Below are 16,334 nucleotides of genomic sequence, written 5' to 3' on the forward strand. Positions count from 1 at the left end.
ATAAGATATGCAAGCTGCTTGGCAGAGACGTAATTAGAATTTCCCTATATGAAACCAAAACACAAGCCTACCCAGGCAGCTGCAGGCAGCCCGTAGATTTTTATCTTTTACAGCTGACTTAGTCATCTTGGTCACTGCCCTTACCATCGTCTTAGCCAATGAACCACTCAGCATTAAGTAACAGGGGAAAATACTCTTGACATGTTCTTACATGCAATAGGCAATGGGACATGCTGCATAGGAATTTCCCTCCATAGGAACTTCCCTCCACACAGCCCACTCTCAGCCCCCTCCACTGCCCAGGGCAAGGCTTGGCCTCAGAAACCAGTTCTCACTCATCTCTTCTAAACACAAGAAAACCTAAGAATAATGTATTAAATTAACAGGAAAAATGGTATAAAAATCATACAGCTATTTCAAGTAGCTGAAGAAAAATGTTGCTGTTTAACTTCAGTTGCAATAGAAGCTCTGTGGCATTGGACAGGACCTCATCTTAAACAAGGATAGGCCAACAGGATTGGTTTAGAGGGAGTGGTTCAGGTGGTAGAACAATGCAATGGCTGCTCCTCACTTATAAACTAAGAACCTTCTTTGGGTTACTCTATAAACTCTGGTCTACAAAATTGGTACCAAAGAGGATATTATTTTAACTGTTATCAAAGCCTTATGAGTAGATACTTTTCTGGGATTTGTAGTAATTTATATTAGGTGCATGATAAATAATACAAATTTCATTTTTGCCTAGTGAAAAGAAAGTCAATTTTTCTTTTTTGCAGCTTTTTTTGTTATATAGTATAGAAAAAAAAACCATGAAGTACTCCTACAACTTATTAAAGTCAGATTGTCTTGAATATTTATATTAAATGATTTATATAAACCAAACTGTTGGCATCGAGTCGATTCCAACTCATAGCGACCCTACACGACAGAGTAGAACTGCCCCATAGAATTTCCAAGACAGGTTCGAACTGCCAACCCGTTGATTAGCAGCCTAACGCTTAACAACGGTGCCATCAGGGCTCCAAATGATATAGAAAATGAATTTTTCTAATAATGCAAAAATATCAATAGGCTATAAATGATTAACAACAACAAAAAGGCAATAATAAAATATGGCATCTCCACAATTGAAATGGTCAACATTTCAGTCCCTCCTTTTCTTCTTAGGCCAATACCCTTAGATATTAACACCCTCAGCTCCACAGGACACCGCTAGAGCACCGTTGCCAGGATTTTTAGCTAAAGTTTTAGAGTCTGGGTCCAATTCCAGCTATCACGAAAGAAGAACCATCTGGGGCAACTCACTTTGCTCCTGGTTTCTTCTGGAAAAGTGAGAATACCTAGTCAGATCAGCTGGCTGCACATGTAAAAATGAAATAACTTGAACTCATTTACATTAGAAGGTCAAACTTAAGCCTGTTGTTATTGAGGAAGAGAGTTCATCCATTCATTCTTTCAGCAAGTATTTCTTGAGCACTTACTATTTGCTAGGTACTGTACTAGACTCAGAGTCCCTGGGTAGCACAAATGGTTAAGTGCTTGGCTACTAACTGAAAGGTTGGTGGTTCAAATCCACCCAGAGGCACCTCAGAAGAAAGGCCTGGCAATCTACTTCTGAAAGATCACAGCCATTGAAAACCCTATGGAGCACAGTTCTACTCTGACACACATGGGGTCACCATTAGTCAGAATCAACTCCAGGATAACTGTTCTGGTTTTGGTACTAGACTCAGGGGATAAAACGTTGAGCAAAACAGACATTGTTCCTACCCTCATATAGCTGACAGTCCAGATGGTGGGAAGTATATTAATCATATGATCTCAAAATCTTAAATACAAACTGGAAAAAAAAAAAAAAAACCGATAAAGACAACGCAGAACTATGAGATCTGGTTTACTGTGGAGATGTGGGAAGGCTTTCCTGAGAAGTGATGCTGAAGTAAGTTAGGAAGGATGGTAGAGAGATCCCTGCCTGGAATGTGGTGGCAGGTTCTGGAATGAGGGGAGGGTGAGTGGCATAGGGGAAACCAAAGGGCAGCGTGGGAGGGGAAGGGTGGCTAGAAAGGCAGGCAGGGCCAGATCTGGCAGAGCCTTGAAGATTTCTTAAGGAATTCAGTTTTTATTCTAAGAGCAGTGAGAAGCCGAAGAGAGCGAAGACGTTATCAAATATGCATTTCTAAAGATTCGGCAGGGTGCCTTGTGGAAAGTGGATTGAAGGGTGGCAGGGACTACATGCAGGGAGACCAGTGTCAGGCAGTGTCAAGCTCTGAGTCTTGGTCTACGGTAGGGCAGAGGAGATAGAGAAAAGGATAGTTTTGAGAGATATCTAGGGCTTGGAGACTGATAAGAAATGGAGAGCATGGGAGATGGGTTTTCACTGATGACTCTCAAGTCTCTAGTCATGCTGGATGGCCAGCATTTGAGGCTTCTAGTTCACGGGTGTACTTACCGAAGATCTTCCACGTGCTTGGAATCTGTTTGTGTCCTAATGAGCCCCTGGGATAAATTTGATCCTGAGTATAAAACTAGTAACTATAGTCCATGTATTCCCTGGAGAAAGCTTCTTAACAGGCTTGAAATCTCTTCATCTCTCCTCTTTTATCTATACTTTCACAGGTGGCATCACATGCCCTACACCCATGTCTGTTGAACATGCAGACATACGGGTCAAGAACTACAATTTGAGTTCCAGGGAGCGGTATACTTGTAACTCTGGCTTCAAGCGTAAAGCTGGAACATCCAGCCTGACTGAATGTGTGCTTAACAAGACCACAAACACTGCTCACTGGACAACTCCTAATCTCAAGTGCATCAGTAAGTAGCCAATTCTGCACCCCACCCGCACCTTTGCCAAAGCAGTCCAGAGGGTGGTGCTGCAGTGTGGAAATGTGAATGAGCCAATCTCAGGGGCCAAAGAAAGGTCTGTACCAAGGCCTGAGGTTACATAAACCAGTGGGACTCTGAACAACAATTTCTGGGGCTGAAAAATATGTCAAATTTGGGGTCACACGATTCTGGGTTCAGATTCTAGCTTGGCCACATACCATCTATAAGGCCTTGGGCAAAGGCCTTCATCTTTGAACTTCTGGTCCCTCATCTAGAAAATGGACCTGATGTCAACCTTGTAGGTTGTAGGAGGATTGAGTGAAACCTGGTCAATTGTAACTATTATTGTCGGTGCTTTGTTTCAAGATTATGGTAGCAAGAGTTTGGCTACAGACAAGGGTGTGTTCTCACGAGCATGCTTACTTCCCAGAAAGCTTTTCAGATTTCTCACTGGGAAATAGACTACTGGGAAATTATTGCTGTTCTTCATTGGTACCCAGCCCAGGAGACTGGGGTAGACCCATGGAGCAGAGATTCCCTTAGCTTAGTCACCTATGAATGGTGAGTGTCCAGCCAGCACTCAAGAGCAAGTATGGGGGAAGGTCATGAGAACTGACTTTTATTTTAACCACTCACAACTGGATAACCATCCCAGAAGAAGCCAAACAATCTTGGACTGGAAGCCACTTAGCACTTTTCTAGGAATACTAAGCCCCACTTCTGTTCTCCCTCTTCCTTACTCTTGAAAAATAAAGATTGACCTGTGATCTTACAAGAGAATTTTGATTAACAAATGTTTATTTAGTACTTAGTGTATGTCCAGCAGCAAGCTAGATACTTTCTCATATAACATTCGTGAATATTCTCAACTCCTCTCCGAGAGGATGGGGGACAAAGGGTTGTCTTATAGCAAACTTGCTCTGCTATGGGACTTGTTGAAGAGCCAGACTTTCTAGCTAAACTTGTAGCGCCTAGATTACTCTTAGGTCCTGCTCCCCCTCCGGCTAAATGACAGTCATAGAAACATCAAAGAAAAGGCAAGGAGGAAGCCTTCACACTTGTGGCAGTCGTCCAACAGAGTTTCCCATGGCATCAAGGTGTAATTGAAGAGTTATGATGGGCAAGGACAGGCACGAGCAGTAACAGAGTCATACTCAGAGAACAGGGAGTGGAGTTCTTACTCTATCCAGTCCTGGAACTCACTGGAACCTGTACTACAGAGCAAAAATAAGGACTTTTCTGCTGTAGGGAAAGGTAGTATTTCCTCAAAGCTCCAAGTCCTTTGGGTGAATGAAATCTGGGATGGAGAAAAGTTGTAGGCTTTGAACAGGGGTTGGGGGGAGGAAAGAAAGGAGAAAAGAAGAGAGAGAGACTTGGAATCGTAGAATTTTAGAACCCAAAGACTGGAGAAATCTTAAGGTATCATTTGGACCAAAGATTCCCAACTTTTTTACCTTTAACACCTCCCTTCATTATTTTTTTTCAACCTCTTGTGCTTTGAATGATTTTTTTTTTCCTGCTAAACAAACTGCATCTATTGAGTAATACTTCATTTTCTCATGGAAAAATCAGTATTATAAAACTGAGTTGATATCTTTCTGTCTTAGTTATCTAGTGCTGTCATAACAGAAATACCACAAATGGATGGCTTTAACAAAGATAAATTTATTCTCTCACAGTTTAGGAGGCTAGAAGTCTGAATTCAGCGTGCCAGCTCCAGGGGAAGGCTCTCTCTCTCTGTCAGCTCTGAAGGAAGGTCCTTGTCATCAATTTTCCCCTGGTCTAGGAGAGTCTCAGCATAGGGACCCAGGTCCAAAGGATGCGCACGCTCCTGGCTCTCCTTGCTTGGTGGTAATGAGGTCCCCTGTCTCTCTGCTCACTTCTCTCTTTTATATCTCAAAAGAGATTGACTCAAAACACAATCTAATCTTGTAGATTGAGTTCTGCCTCATTATCATAACTGCCTCTAATCCTGCCTCATTAACATCCTAGAGGTAGGATTTACAACACATAGGAAAATCACATCAGATGACAAAATGGTGGAAAATCACACAATACTGGGAATCACAGCCTAGCCAATCTGACACACCTTTTTGGAGGACACAATTCAATCCATAACACATTCCAACCAAAAATAAAAGCAATGTGATATTTAACTTGTGCAGTCTTTTTAAAGTGCTAAAAAAAAAATAGCTTGCAGTCTGTCTTTGCATTTGTGTGGGAATTGCAGGTTGGGAAACATTGATTCTTGCTTATTTCCTGTGCTTCTCACCTATCCTAGGAAGTCAGATATCTATATTTTAAATTCATTCATTCATTCATTTATCCATCCAGTTCTGAAACCATTTCAGGTTCCACTCTCAGGATCATAAATGCCATGTGGTTATCTTCTCTCTAGGAGATCCCTCCCTGACTCACCAAATGCCTGTGTCATCCTCCACACTAGCACCAGCAAAGGTGATCCCACAACCAGAGAGCTTCACCCCTTCTAGGAAAGGTAGGAATGTTGGAAACTTTTTAAGGACTCCTATCCCTACTACTACCCAGGTTCCCACAAATCTCTCAAATTTATGGACCACTGCTGGCATTCTACTGCAAACAAAATAATAAGACAAATCTTTTATTAAACTCAAGAATAACAGTTTACATTGGTTTAATTTTCTTTTATAAATCAAGGTTACTTGATATCCAGGTTTCATATGTACATAATTAATAATGGTTTGAAATCTATTACTATGGCAGATCTGATTTAGTTGTCGACATTTATCCTGCCAAGAACCACGAAAGGTCTGACATTGTATCTTTCTTGCATGTTAGCCTGCCAGTTTCATGAATGCCAGCAGAAGACATGACACTCCCAGATCAGAGACAAAGGACTTATTATTCCGCACAGCAAACAGCAGTAGCATCTGCATATTTGCAGATTTGCATATCAATTTCCCTTGTCCTCAAGTCCCACCTAGGCAATGCAGATGGTCCCAAATGGGCACCTGCACATTCAGTGGGCTGCGTTATAGGGGAGGAGCCCTGAGATTAGGGAGCCTGCATCTTTTATAATTGGCAGTAAACCAATGTCGGCTCTTTGCTCCAGAGACAAGCATGATCTCTTTCTTCCAAGGCATTTGCTATATAAATATCCTTGAAAAGACAGTCCAGAGAAATGTAAGTCATTGTTTCTGCTAGTAACACATTCTGAAATGTGAGAGACCCATGGAGAATCGCTTCCCAACAATGCTAAGCATCGGCAAATTAACTAAGATTGCTCTATTATGGAAGCATTGCGCAAAGCTGCCAATGACCTGTATTTCAACTGAGTCTTCGGTAATCTATCCCAATTCCCTCAGCACTATCCCAATGTTAATTCCAAATCTTGGATGCTAAATATCTTGGGATGATCTGCCTTGTATCCTATGATAATCTTACTTTGCAATTAACTTCTGATTTTTTAGTAGCCCGTTAACCAGTTTGTGCTTTATTCTGGCCCCTGGCCCCTCCCTTCCCTCCAGGTATTGTCATCTCTGTTTTCACTTACTATGCTGCTCATTCCCACCTTCCCTAGAGCAGTGGTTCTCAACTTTGGTGCACATTGAGATCACCTTGAAATTCTAATTGGCCTGGGGAGCAATCTGGGAATCAAGGTTTTTAAAAGTTCCTCAGGTGATTGTTACATAGTCAAGACCGAGGAACCACTGCTTGAGGGAGGGCTTAGACACTAGAAAGAGGTTTTCTCCTAGTTGGTTGGCCACAAACAGGAGGAGAAAGAGGTTGTTGAGTACTAGCTAGATTTAAGTTTGGGGCAATTCCAAAATTCCTTTGAGCTGGGTCCCACCTGGCTCAGCCAACTGATAAGATTGATCAGATAGCCTCTTGCAATCCCTGCCTTCATGTCCCATATACTTGGTAAGACATGTCCATCACTGAGACCAAACTGCAGCCGAAACCTCAGATGTGAGAGTGTCATCTTTGACACAGGGTGACCTGACCACCACACTGGGATGTGAATACACTGGATAGACTCTGTCGGCAGACTGCCCTGGAGTACTGGCAGCTTGGGAAACAGTACATAGAGGTGGTGACAAAGGAGTAAAGGCTACAAGGACCTCTCACAGTGTCTGTGACTGGGAGAGGATGGAAAAGTGGCCCAAAACAGTGTGGCCAGGGAGGCAAAGATGTACTGCATCCCAATAGTCCTTTGCTCATGTCTTCTGCTCCAGGATGCATTTTATGAGTACTGGATTTACCACACTAGAAGACCCATTTTTCATGGAAAAAAATAATAGTGAAAAGTTATGCCATGCCTTACAGTTTAAGGGTGGCCAGTCTGATAGTTAGGGACAAGGAAGATGGGTACCTAAACACAAGGCAGGGCTCCCAGCCTGAGAGTGGAGAAAGATCGGGATACTTTCCTCAAATACATCCTCTAAAGTTCCATGGAAACCATGGTGGCATGGTGGTTAAGAGCTATGGCTGCTAACCAAAACGTCAGCAGTCTGAATCCACCAGGAGCTCCTTGGAAATCCTATGGGGCAGTTCTACCCTGTCCTGTAGGGTCGCTATGAGTCAGAATCGACTTGATGGCAGCAGGTTTGGTTTTTTGGTTTAAAGTTCCAGACAGGCTTCCCCTTATTTCCAAGTTTTAGTGCAAAGATATAAAAAATAAAATAAAATCAGCATCCCAAGTGTCTGTGGCAAATATAGTTAAACTTGTTTTTGAGAACTTTTGGGATTTTTTTCCTTAGATGTTCTGTGAAAACTGCAAATTCCCTAGAAGGCACAGAATTCCCATTAGCATTTCAGATGGATAAATATGTTACCTATTTAAGGGATTTTCCCAAAGAAGTGGTTGCTGGGGGTGGGCTAGCCCAGGGCTGGACTCACTAGAGCAGTTCCTTAAGTACATCCTCTTCTGGGGACTCTTTTTGAAATATTTATGTTCCACATGTCTTGGAATTCTCTACAGAACCAGAAGCTTCCACCCCCAAGTCAGACATCACAGTGACCACAGAGAGAGCTTTTGTACTGGGCTCCAGGCGGATGCCATCAGAACCACCTTCTTCAGGAACCACAGTGGTAGTCAGGAATGAGTCCTCCCCAGCCACATCTCAGACAGCAGCAAAGACTTTGGAACAAACTCCCTCTGCTTCCCACGTGACACCAGGTCAGCACTAGCTTTGCATACTTTAGGAGAGAGGCCAGTTCCCCATGTGCTGCCTCTGAGATTTTGGTTGAGCTCTAGAGCAAGACAACTGTATAACATTATGTCATTCAACCCAAAGTATGACTGACTGAGCTACCCTTTTGCCTTCTGCTCTCTGCCATGGCTTCCTTGCTCTGGTATGCATTCTCTGGGTTCTACCATGCCTTAGTCCAGCTGAAATAGCTGGAGAATAAGTCCATCCCCTGGATGTGACAAGGCTAACCTTGTTAACCTGTATGGGCAGAGTTTATGTCAAGAATCTGAACAATATCTGCATCCTCAAATGGGGATGGAGGAAGCTTTCCACAGTCTGGAGGCATGATCTAAGAATGGAGGAGCTCTCGGTAATCTGGATCTTCTATAAGTATTTATCTGATTCTTAAGTTCAGCCCAGCATCTAAATTAGTTACTCTGCTTGTTCTTTAGTGAAACGAGTTTGTGCCAGCTGTGAATCACCCAAGGTTTTAAGGTGAAAGCCAAGTTGCCCAGAATTCTCCTGTTAATGGAAAATTAGGGCCTTTGGGACTATGGCCATAATTGAGCTGTAATCTCTTTTCTGCAGATGCTTCTTCAGACAATTCCACAGCTGTCACTGGGAGTTTCTCAGCTGTCACTGGTAAGTGTTTTTATTTGTCTGGCCGTGTTTATGATCAGGGTGGCCGTTGTCCTAGTTTGCAGACCAGTCCTAGTTGATGCTTGCTGTGCCAGCATGATCATTAAAAGCATTCCTCTTCACTCTTAAAAGTGTCTAAGTTTAGATAATAAATTATATATAATCACCTTATTTATGGGATTCTTTACTTGACATGGAGCCTTGGTGACACAGTGGTTAAGAGCTCAGCTGCCAACAAAGAGGTCAGCAGTTCTAATCCACCAGCCGTTCCTTGGAAACCTTATGGGGCAGTTCTACTCTCTCCTACAGGGTCACTATGGGTCGGAATTGACTCTATGGCAACAGGCTTGGTTTTGGTTTTTTGGTTTATTTGACATGATTACTTATCTTAACATGGGTAGTTTCTAACTGTCAGGCTACTGATGTTGAAACCAGAGAACATACACTCCACAAAAAAGGCCTTATTGTACAGCTATTCACAGTTCTACTAAACAGTGCTAGGCTTCTGTGTAGGATTTATTGAAAAACTGTGAATGAGTGCTGCCATAATTATAGTTATGCTGTTCTTCTGCCATAAGCTGAACTAATCTTTCACAGGATGTAACCACCATGTACTTTACAGTGAGGCTATTCAAGTTTCTCAGTATCAAAGGCTTGTTTTTACAGAAGACACACACAATACTAAGGCTGAGGGAAAAGAAAGAACATTGAAGTTGAGTATAAGGGGTAAGATGGAAAAGTGTTTGCAAGAATGAAAGAAAAAGATGAAAGGAGAAGAGGAGAGCTCAGAGAAGAGAAAAGAGAATAGGAGAAAGATGAGGGAGGGAAAGAAGCTGGGAGAGAAATGCATGTCGTGGGAAAGAATCTAATACTTCTGTCTGACTAAGCTTTATAAGGAACAAAAAACAATTTACTTGGTCTATAATTTGATATGGAGAAAAAAAATCTCTATTTTCTATTCATAAGTTTTTCTGCTAAGTTTTTGTGGCTACATTTTATCTGCATCAAGTGTCATCTGGAAAAACATTAAGTGACTTTGGTCATTTTAGCAGTTAGTTAGACTGGTTTGAAAAATGATCAAGACATAGGCAAAGTCAAGACATTTTAGAAACACTCTTTTGGGATTATTTTCATGGAAAAACTGTGGCATTTAATGACAATGACATTGAAACAGAAATATTTTCATGATTTAAGAGGAGAATTATAAATAAAATAACCAACCTATTGTTTCCCTTATGTCACATACTACATTAATCTTTTTACATAGTTTTAAAGTTTTAATTTATTTTTTGAATTGGTAATATTTGCACATGGTTTAAAATCAAAAGTTACAAAAGGGTAGACAGTAAAAACTAAGTCCCACCTCTGATTCAAAATTCCCTTGCAGGAAGGAAGCAGATTTCTATAGTCCCAATAGGCTGTTTGTATCCTTCCAGAGAGTTAATATGCAAAGAAGCAAACAGAGGAGAGGTGACTGCTAGACAGTTTGGTGGAGTCCCTGGGTAGTACAAATGGTTAACAAACTCGGCTGCTAACTGAAGGCTGGAGGTTTGAGTCCACCCAAGCAGGTCTGGTGATCTACTTCCAAAAACTCAGCCATTGAAAACCATTGGAGCACATTTCTACTCTGACACTCATGGGTTGCCATGAGTCGAGGTTGACTTGGTAGCAACTGGTTCTGGTAGACAGTTAGGTATTTTATTTTTACTCTCCTGAAAGTTGTTTGTTTTCATTTACTGATATATCAATACATCTTGGAGATGCTTCCATATCAGTACATAAAAACCACCTCATTCTTTTTAACAGCTACAAAGTATTCCATTGTATGAATTTGGCATCATTTATTTAGCCAATCTCCTGTTTAGATACTTGGTTGTTTACATTCTTTGACTATATTAAAAACAATGATTAATTGAAAAATATTATTTTGCGTATGTGCAAATATATCTGTAGGATAAATTCCTAGATGTGAAAATTTGGGCCCATTTTTTTCTACATATATTTTCAAAGAACTATTTTATTATGGGCTAAAATGTATTATTTACAGTTCATGACTTTCATTAGATTAAAATATCAAAACTATCTCTGAAATTCTGAAATGAAATGTAATAAACCTTAACTAAGCTCCTACAACAGACAAAGATAGCTCTGTACAAGGAACTGTGGAGATACAGAGATTTAAAAAAAAAAAAAAAACCTTAAAATCTTTCCTGTTGTATGAGTAAGATTTCCTTCAGACTGCTTAAATATAAAGATAAACATATTTACAATTAACTCTAAGACAGAATTAAGTAAGTGTCACCAATGAGATAAAAACAAGATCTATCTTATCATATATTTACTACTGAAGCTTTGTCTGCTAATGAGGTGTAAACTAAAATTAAAATCATGTTAGGTTTCTAAAAAACACGTAGTGATAAGTGCCTTCAACGTATGCCACATAAAGTTTCAGCCACCCTGAGACCCAAGAGTACACCCACCCTTGTCAGAGTTACAAGTGGCAGAGATGCTCACTGTTTCCTTGGACATTTCTGCGTGAGTAAGCAATCAGCTGAGCTCATCTTTATAAAAAAAAAGTAATGATGCTTTATCATAGTTGTTGCTCTGTAAATATGGACATTTAATCAGTTCATTGATACTACCAATCTTGAAATTTGCTTTTTATATAAGTTATGTAAATGATTATAACCACTTTTAAAAAGTATTTCTTTTAGTACAATAGAAAATGGTAAATAATAGGTACTCAATAAACGTTGAATGAATGAGCAAATGAATTTGAGGACTTTATTATATTTTAACAAATATTTACCATTTAGGAAGTATGGTTCATAGTTTCATTGTTTTAAATATCTACTGGCTCCTTTGCCAGCTCTTTTTAGCAATAAATTTATTCAATTATTCTAATATCTGGTCTCTGATTCTCGACTTGGCTCTTTGTGAAGACTCGTGATTGTAAAGTAAAAGGTTAGAATGTCACCTATGACAGTGTTTACTCTGCCATATCATTGAGCACACTAGGAGTGAAGAGTTTATTTTTCAGAATGTATTTATGCCTCTAGCCTTTCACATCTAAAAAAAATTTTGCTGCAATAATTTGCTCCACCTTTAACAGGAATTGCATCTGTTACATTGTTCATCCATTCATTCAAAATAAATTTTGAGTTCTTCCTCTGTGCTAGGCATGTTCCTAAGCTGCAGTGAAATGCAGATTTCTCATTAAAAGACAAATGTTACTTTAATTTATGGAATGATAAAGATTTAATTTGATCAATTAAGTGTGTATTGAGGTCCTACAATACTTATTATTGAGTACCCAAAACTTATGTGCTTAGAAGAGACAGAAAAAAAGCCACTATCCAAGAATAGTGAATTGATACTTACTTCAAGATTGCTTTTGTCTGATGCTGGCACGCAAGCACTTATGGTTACAGTGACATCACTAATAGTACTCCCTTATTGACCTAGTTTGTTGGGGCATTGCTAAGGAATGAGCATTCCTTATATATTGGTATCTTTTATGATCCTGTGCATTTATAAATTGCTATGCTTGTTTTGGAAATGTCTACGTCTTAATTTTAGAATCTCCTTTCATACTTGTTCTTAAATCACTGATGCTCAGTTCTAGCCACACATCTGTGAGTAGCAAAGTGTTGGTCTCAATTTCCTCAGAGCTAAATCTCTTGAATGAGAGGAATGGACACACAGAGGACATTTCATCATCCTTACCAAACGCTGGCCACCAGCTGCCCCAGCTGCCCCCCCCCTATCTTAAACCTAATATGCACTGTAGGTTCTTCAGAAGTCAAGAGGGGAAGCTACTGGCCTTTCTGGACTCCTGTGCAATAATCAAGGAGCCCTGGTGGCACAATGGTTAAATGCTCTGCTGCCAGCTGAAAGGTCGATGGTTCAAACCTACCAGCCACTCTGTGGGAGGATACGCTTGGCAATCTGCTTCCTTAAAGAGTACAGCCTAGGAATCCCTATGGGGCATTTCTACTCTGTCACATTGGGTCGCTATGAATCAGAATCAACTTGATGGCACACAACAGAGAACAGAGTGCAATAATCAATTTTTTCTCCTCCCTCTCCCAGACTCTCTCTACTTCTTCTCTTCTCCTCTATCTCACCAAATCTCTTTCTCTCCCTTTTTCTCCCATCTACAAATCCCCTAGGAAACACATAAGGGTGGAAAACCTGGCAGTCGATATGTTAAGCCATTGTCTTAGTGATTCTAGTTTCAATTTCCTTACTAAGTTTCCCTGGATATAATTGAGGAAGAGGCTAAAAGTCTGCGTTGAAGATATTGAATTCAAATTGCTTTATCATTGGCTCGGAAGCCCTCTTCTCCCAAGTCTGCAGTTTTTATTTTCATTAAAGAGAAACAGGAAGAAGCATTGTGAAAGTAGAACTAGAGTTTACATCAACTTGCCTTTTCCAGTAAATCTCTCCATCTACAATAAATGCATGCCAAGCCTATTAGCCAAAGTGAAAAAATAGTTTACCATAGGGTACAACATTTTTAATATAGCTTTCTTAGTCATAATGGTGATTGATGTGAAGTCTGAAAACTCAAAACATCTACTGATTTCTGTGTTTTCCATTACCTCTTTTGGAACAATTTGTCTATGCTTATTTTTATTTACTTCGGAGTTGTTTTGTTTTCTTTTTATAATGTTAAGTGATTCATCCGAATACAATATTAATGCAAAAATATAAGGAACAAAACAAACATTTTCTAAAAAAGAAAATAAGGGATATCTATAATGCCATCATTACTTAACACTTCGGTATGTATTCTTCCAGATTTTTATTGTGCAAGTGACACACATGCTTGCTGGAGATTATTTTTGGTTCATTTTTATCTCAACCAACTTATTCACTAAAGATATTACAGACATCTTTCCATGTTAATAAATATAAAAACAAACAAAACCAAACCCATTACCATCGAGTCAATTCCGACTCATAGCGACCCTGTAGTACAGAGCAGAACTGCCCCATAGGGTTTCCAAGCAGCGGCTGGTGGACCCAAACTGCCAACCTTTTGGTTAGCAGCCAAGTTCTTAACCACTGCACTACCAGGGCTCCCTATAATAATAAATATAGATCTATTTAATAATTTTTAATAGCTGAATAGTATCCCATTTTACAGGTATACCACACTTTATTTAATTTTCTATTGATAAGAGGTTTAGATTAACATTTTTATTATTATTATTTATTATTTATCACAATACTTCAATGAATACTCCTGTATATGTTTCTTTGCCCATCCATCTCTGTCCTTAAAATAAATTCCTAGAGGTGGAATTGGAAAGTTAGTGTACTTATGCTCTTCTCTAAGGCTTTTGTTACATGTTGCCAATTGCTCTTGAGAAAAATTACACCAGTTTACCTACCCGGCAAAGAATCAGAGTGTTCTTCCTCGATATCCTTATATTTAGTTGGTTTTCAATAGAGTTATGTTTGGAAGGCTCATCCATAAAACTTTATCCTTGTGTACTGGTTGTGCAGCTGTAACAGCCTAAGATGTGTGTGATTCATGGTCTATAGTGAGGCTCCTGGCTCCTCCAGATGTTCTGTGTTGTCATCTTGCCTGTAGAGCAGCTGGGGTGATTTTCACCGGGAGATTTCACAATATTAAGGCAAATTGGCCAAATCTGCTTGGAGTTTATCATTGATGCAAAAATAGTTATGCTCACCCTGCCATCAGGCTAAGCCCTTTTGTTTCCATGTAAAGATCCCACTCTTCCTATTCAAATAAATCTAGATGTTGTTCTGACTTCTGGCCTTCCACCCCTAACTCCTCCAGCTAGTCCAGGCTGTCCTTGCTACTCCATCAAAACATGTGTTTTCCTTTTCCTGAGTCATTAGCTCACTCTCCTTAATATTCTTGTTTCTCCTTCCTCTGCCGTAAAAAGTTGCAAATAAAAAATAATACTGATGAGGATGAAATTGGAAGAAAAATGACACCGCACACTATTGTTGCTAAATCAGGATTCTGTGAAGTTTAAAAAAAGGGGAAGTTATGCCCGGGGACAACTCAGAAGGAGTTTTCCTCTATCTTCTCAACTTCGGATTTAGCAGGAAGTATTTCTTCTCCTGAAGTGCTGGCTGACTCTTCCTCATTGTATTTCCATCCTCTCACTCCAACTTTTAATCTGTGAGGCTCTTACTCTCCTTCTAACTTACTCCCACCCCTTCCTCATCACTCCTGTCACCTTGCCCAAGAAAGACAAGGATTAGGGGAAGGGGATGTAAGGAAACACGAATAAGGACAGTTTGAACTAGCAGCGTTGATAGAGACAGGGTGTGAACTTTTGCACAGATGTAGAATAAACTGAATTACATGGACCCTCAAGAAATGTTAATAACAATAAGTTGGTTGGGAAGGCATTTGGCTCTCCCCACCAGGAACATAAACTGTGAAAACTTCTCAAGTTCTTAGAAATGAATCAACTACTGGGACTTTTAGCATGGTACCAGCTTAATTCTGTTCTTTTACAGTGGCAGTCTCCACATCTGTCCTCCTGCTTACTGCAGTAGGTGTGCTACTTTTTTGTTTATGTTACAAAAAAACAAGGTGAGTACCCAAGATAATCACACTGAACAAGTTCCTTCCCTACAGAAAAAGTTTCACTCTAATGATTATCTGAACGCCCTATCGAAGAATCCCTCTCCTTGCTCCACACTCACCCTATTCTATATTGACCAAAAGGAATGTCAGAGCCAAACTGTCCTGAGGCAGCCCTATAGAGCCCTTCACTTCCCAAATCAGTTCTCAGACCACCAGTCAAAAACTGATGCAACAAGAACCTGACTGATGGAAGTGGGCCAAAATATCAAAAGCCAATGCAGAGAGAAATACTGTGCCAAATGACCAAACTGATGAATATACCAATCTTTATCAATGTTTCTTATGATGTATTCATAAATATATTCTTCTTGAATATACTCATTAAATATGTATATATTTTTCTTATAAATATACTCAATGTTGGTCGTCTCAGTTTTAATTTTGTATTTCTAATAATTCAAATTCTGCATTTCAGCATTTCATCTATGACAAGATTTTTCCACCACTTGCTGAAATTTCAGTTTTTATTTTTTCTACTCTTCAAGCATTTTTATCATTCTTTCATTAATGCCTCAAATGGCATATTAGCCTTAAGGTTGTACTTCTGTCGATTAGTAACCAACATTTCAGCATTCCGTACTGATGTGGTTGCTCTTATGAAATGCTTCCTTGGTATTATGCAATTAATGAATATCATATTTGATGAAACTAAACTTCTAATTACTAGTTATAAAATATTCCTTCCTAAATATCATATCAACATAAAGATTAAACCACCCTTTGAGCCTTACTTTGACAAGATAAACATTCCATGAAATGCTACTCAAATCCCGAATCCCGTTGCTGCCGAATCAATTCCGACTCATAGTGACCGTATAGGACAGAGTAGAACTGCCCCATAGGATTTCCAAAGAGCAGCTGGTAGATTCGAACTGCCAACCTTTTGGTTAGCAGTCGAGCTCTTAACCACTGCGCCACCAGGCATCACCAGGGCTCCTGAAATGGCTACTGTAAAGCTAAAATAAAAACCTGTCATTTAAAACTTCACATAAAACCAGCACAAGTTGTACAAGGAAAGGTCATGGAAGTTCCATAGACACATCCAAACTCCCTGAGGGACC

General features: G+C 39.8%; 1 protein-coding gene across 1 annotated transcript in view; it reads left to right on the forward strand.

The window, feature by feature from the left end:
- Nucleotides 1-2,546: 2,546 nt before the first annotated feature.
- IL15RA (interleukin 15 receptor subunit alpha) overlaps nucleotides 2,547-16,334 on the forward strand; it is a 17,086-nt gene continuing 3,298 nt past the window's right edge. Inside the window, exons 1-4 of the mRNA XM_023734319.1 lie at nucleotides 2,547-2,814; nucleotides 5,225-5,323; nucleotides 8,586-8,639; nucleotides 15,144-15,219. Of these exons, the coding sequence (XP_023590087.1) occupies nucleotides 2,640-2,814; nucleotides 5,225-5,323; nucleotides 8,586-8,639; nucleotides 15,144-15,219 (404 nt within the window). The 5' untranslated portion in view covers nucleotides 2,547-2,639. The remainder of the gene's footprint in view (nucleotides 2,815-5,224; nucleotides 5,324-8,585; nucleotides 8,640-15,143; nucleotides 15,220-16,334) is intronic.

This window comes from Trichechus manatus, unplaced genomic scaffold (assembly GCF_000243295.1).
Source record: "Trichechus manatus latirostris isolate Lorelei unplaced genomic scaffold, TriManLat1.0 scaffold00067, whole genome shotgun sequence".
Lineage (NCBI taxonomy): Eukaryota > Metazoa > Chordata > Mammalia > Sirenia > Trichechidae > Trichechus > Trichechus manatus.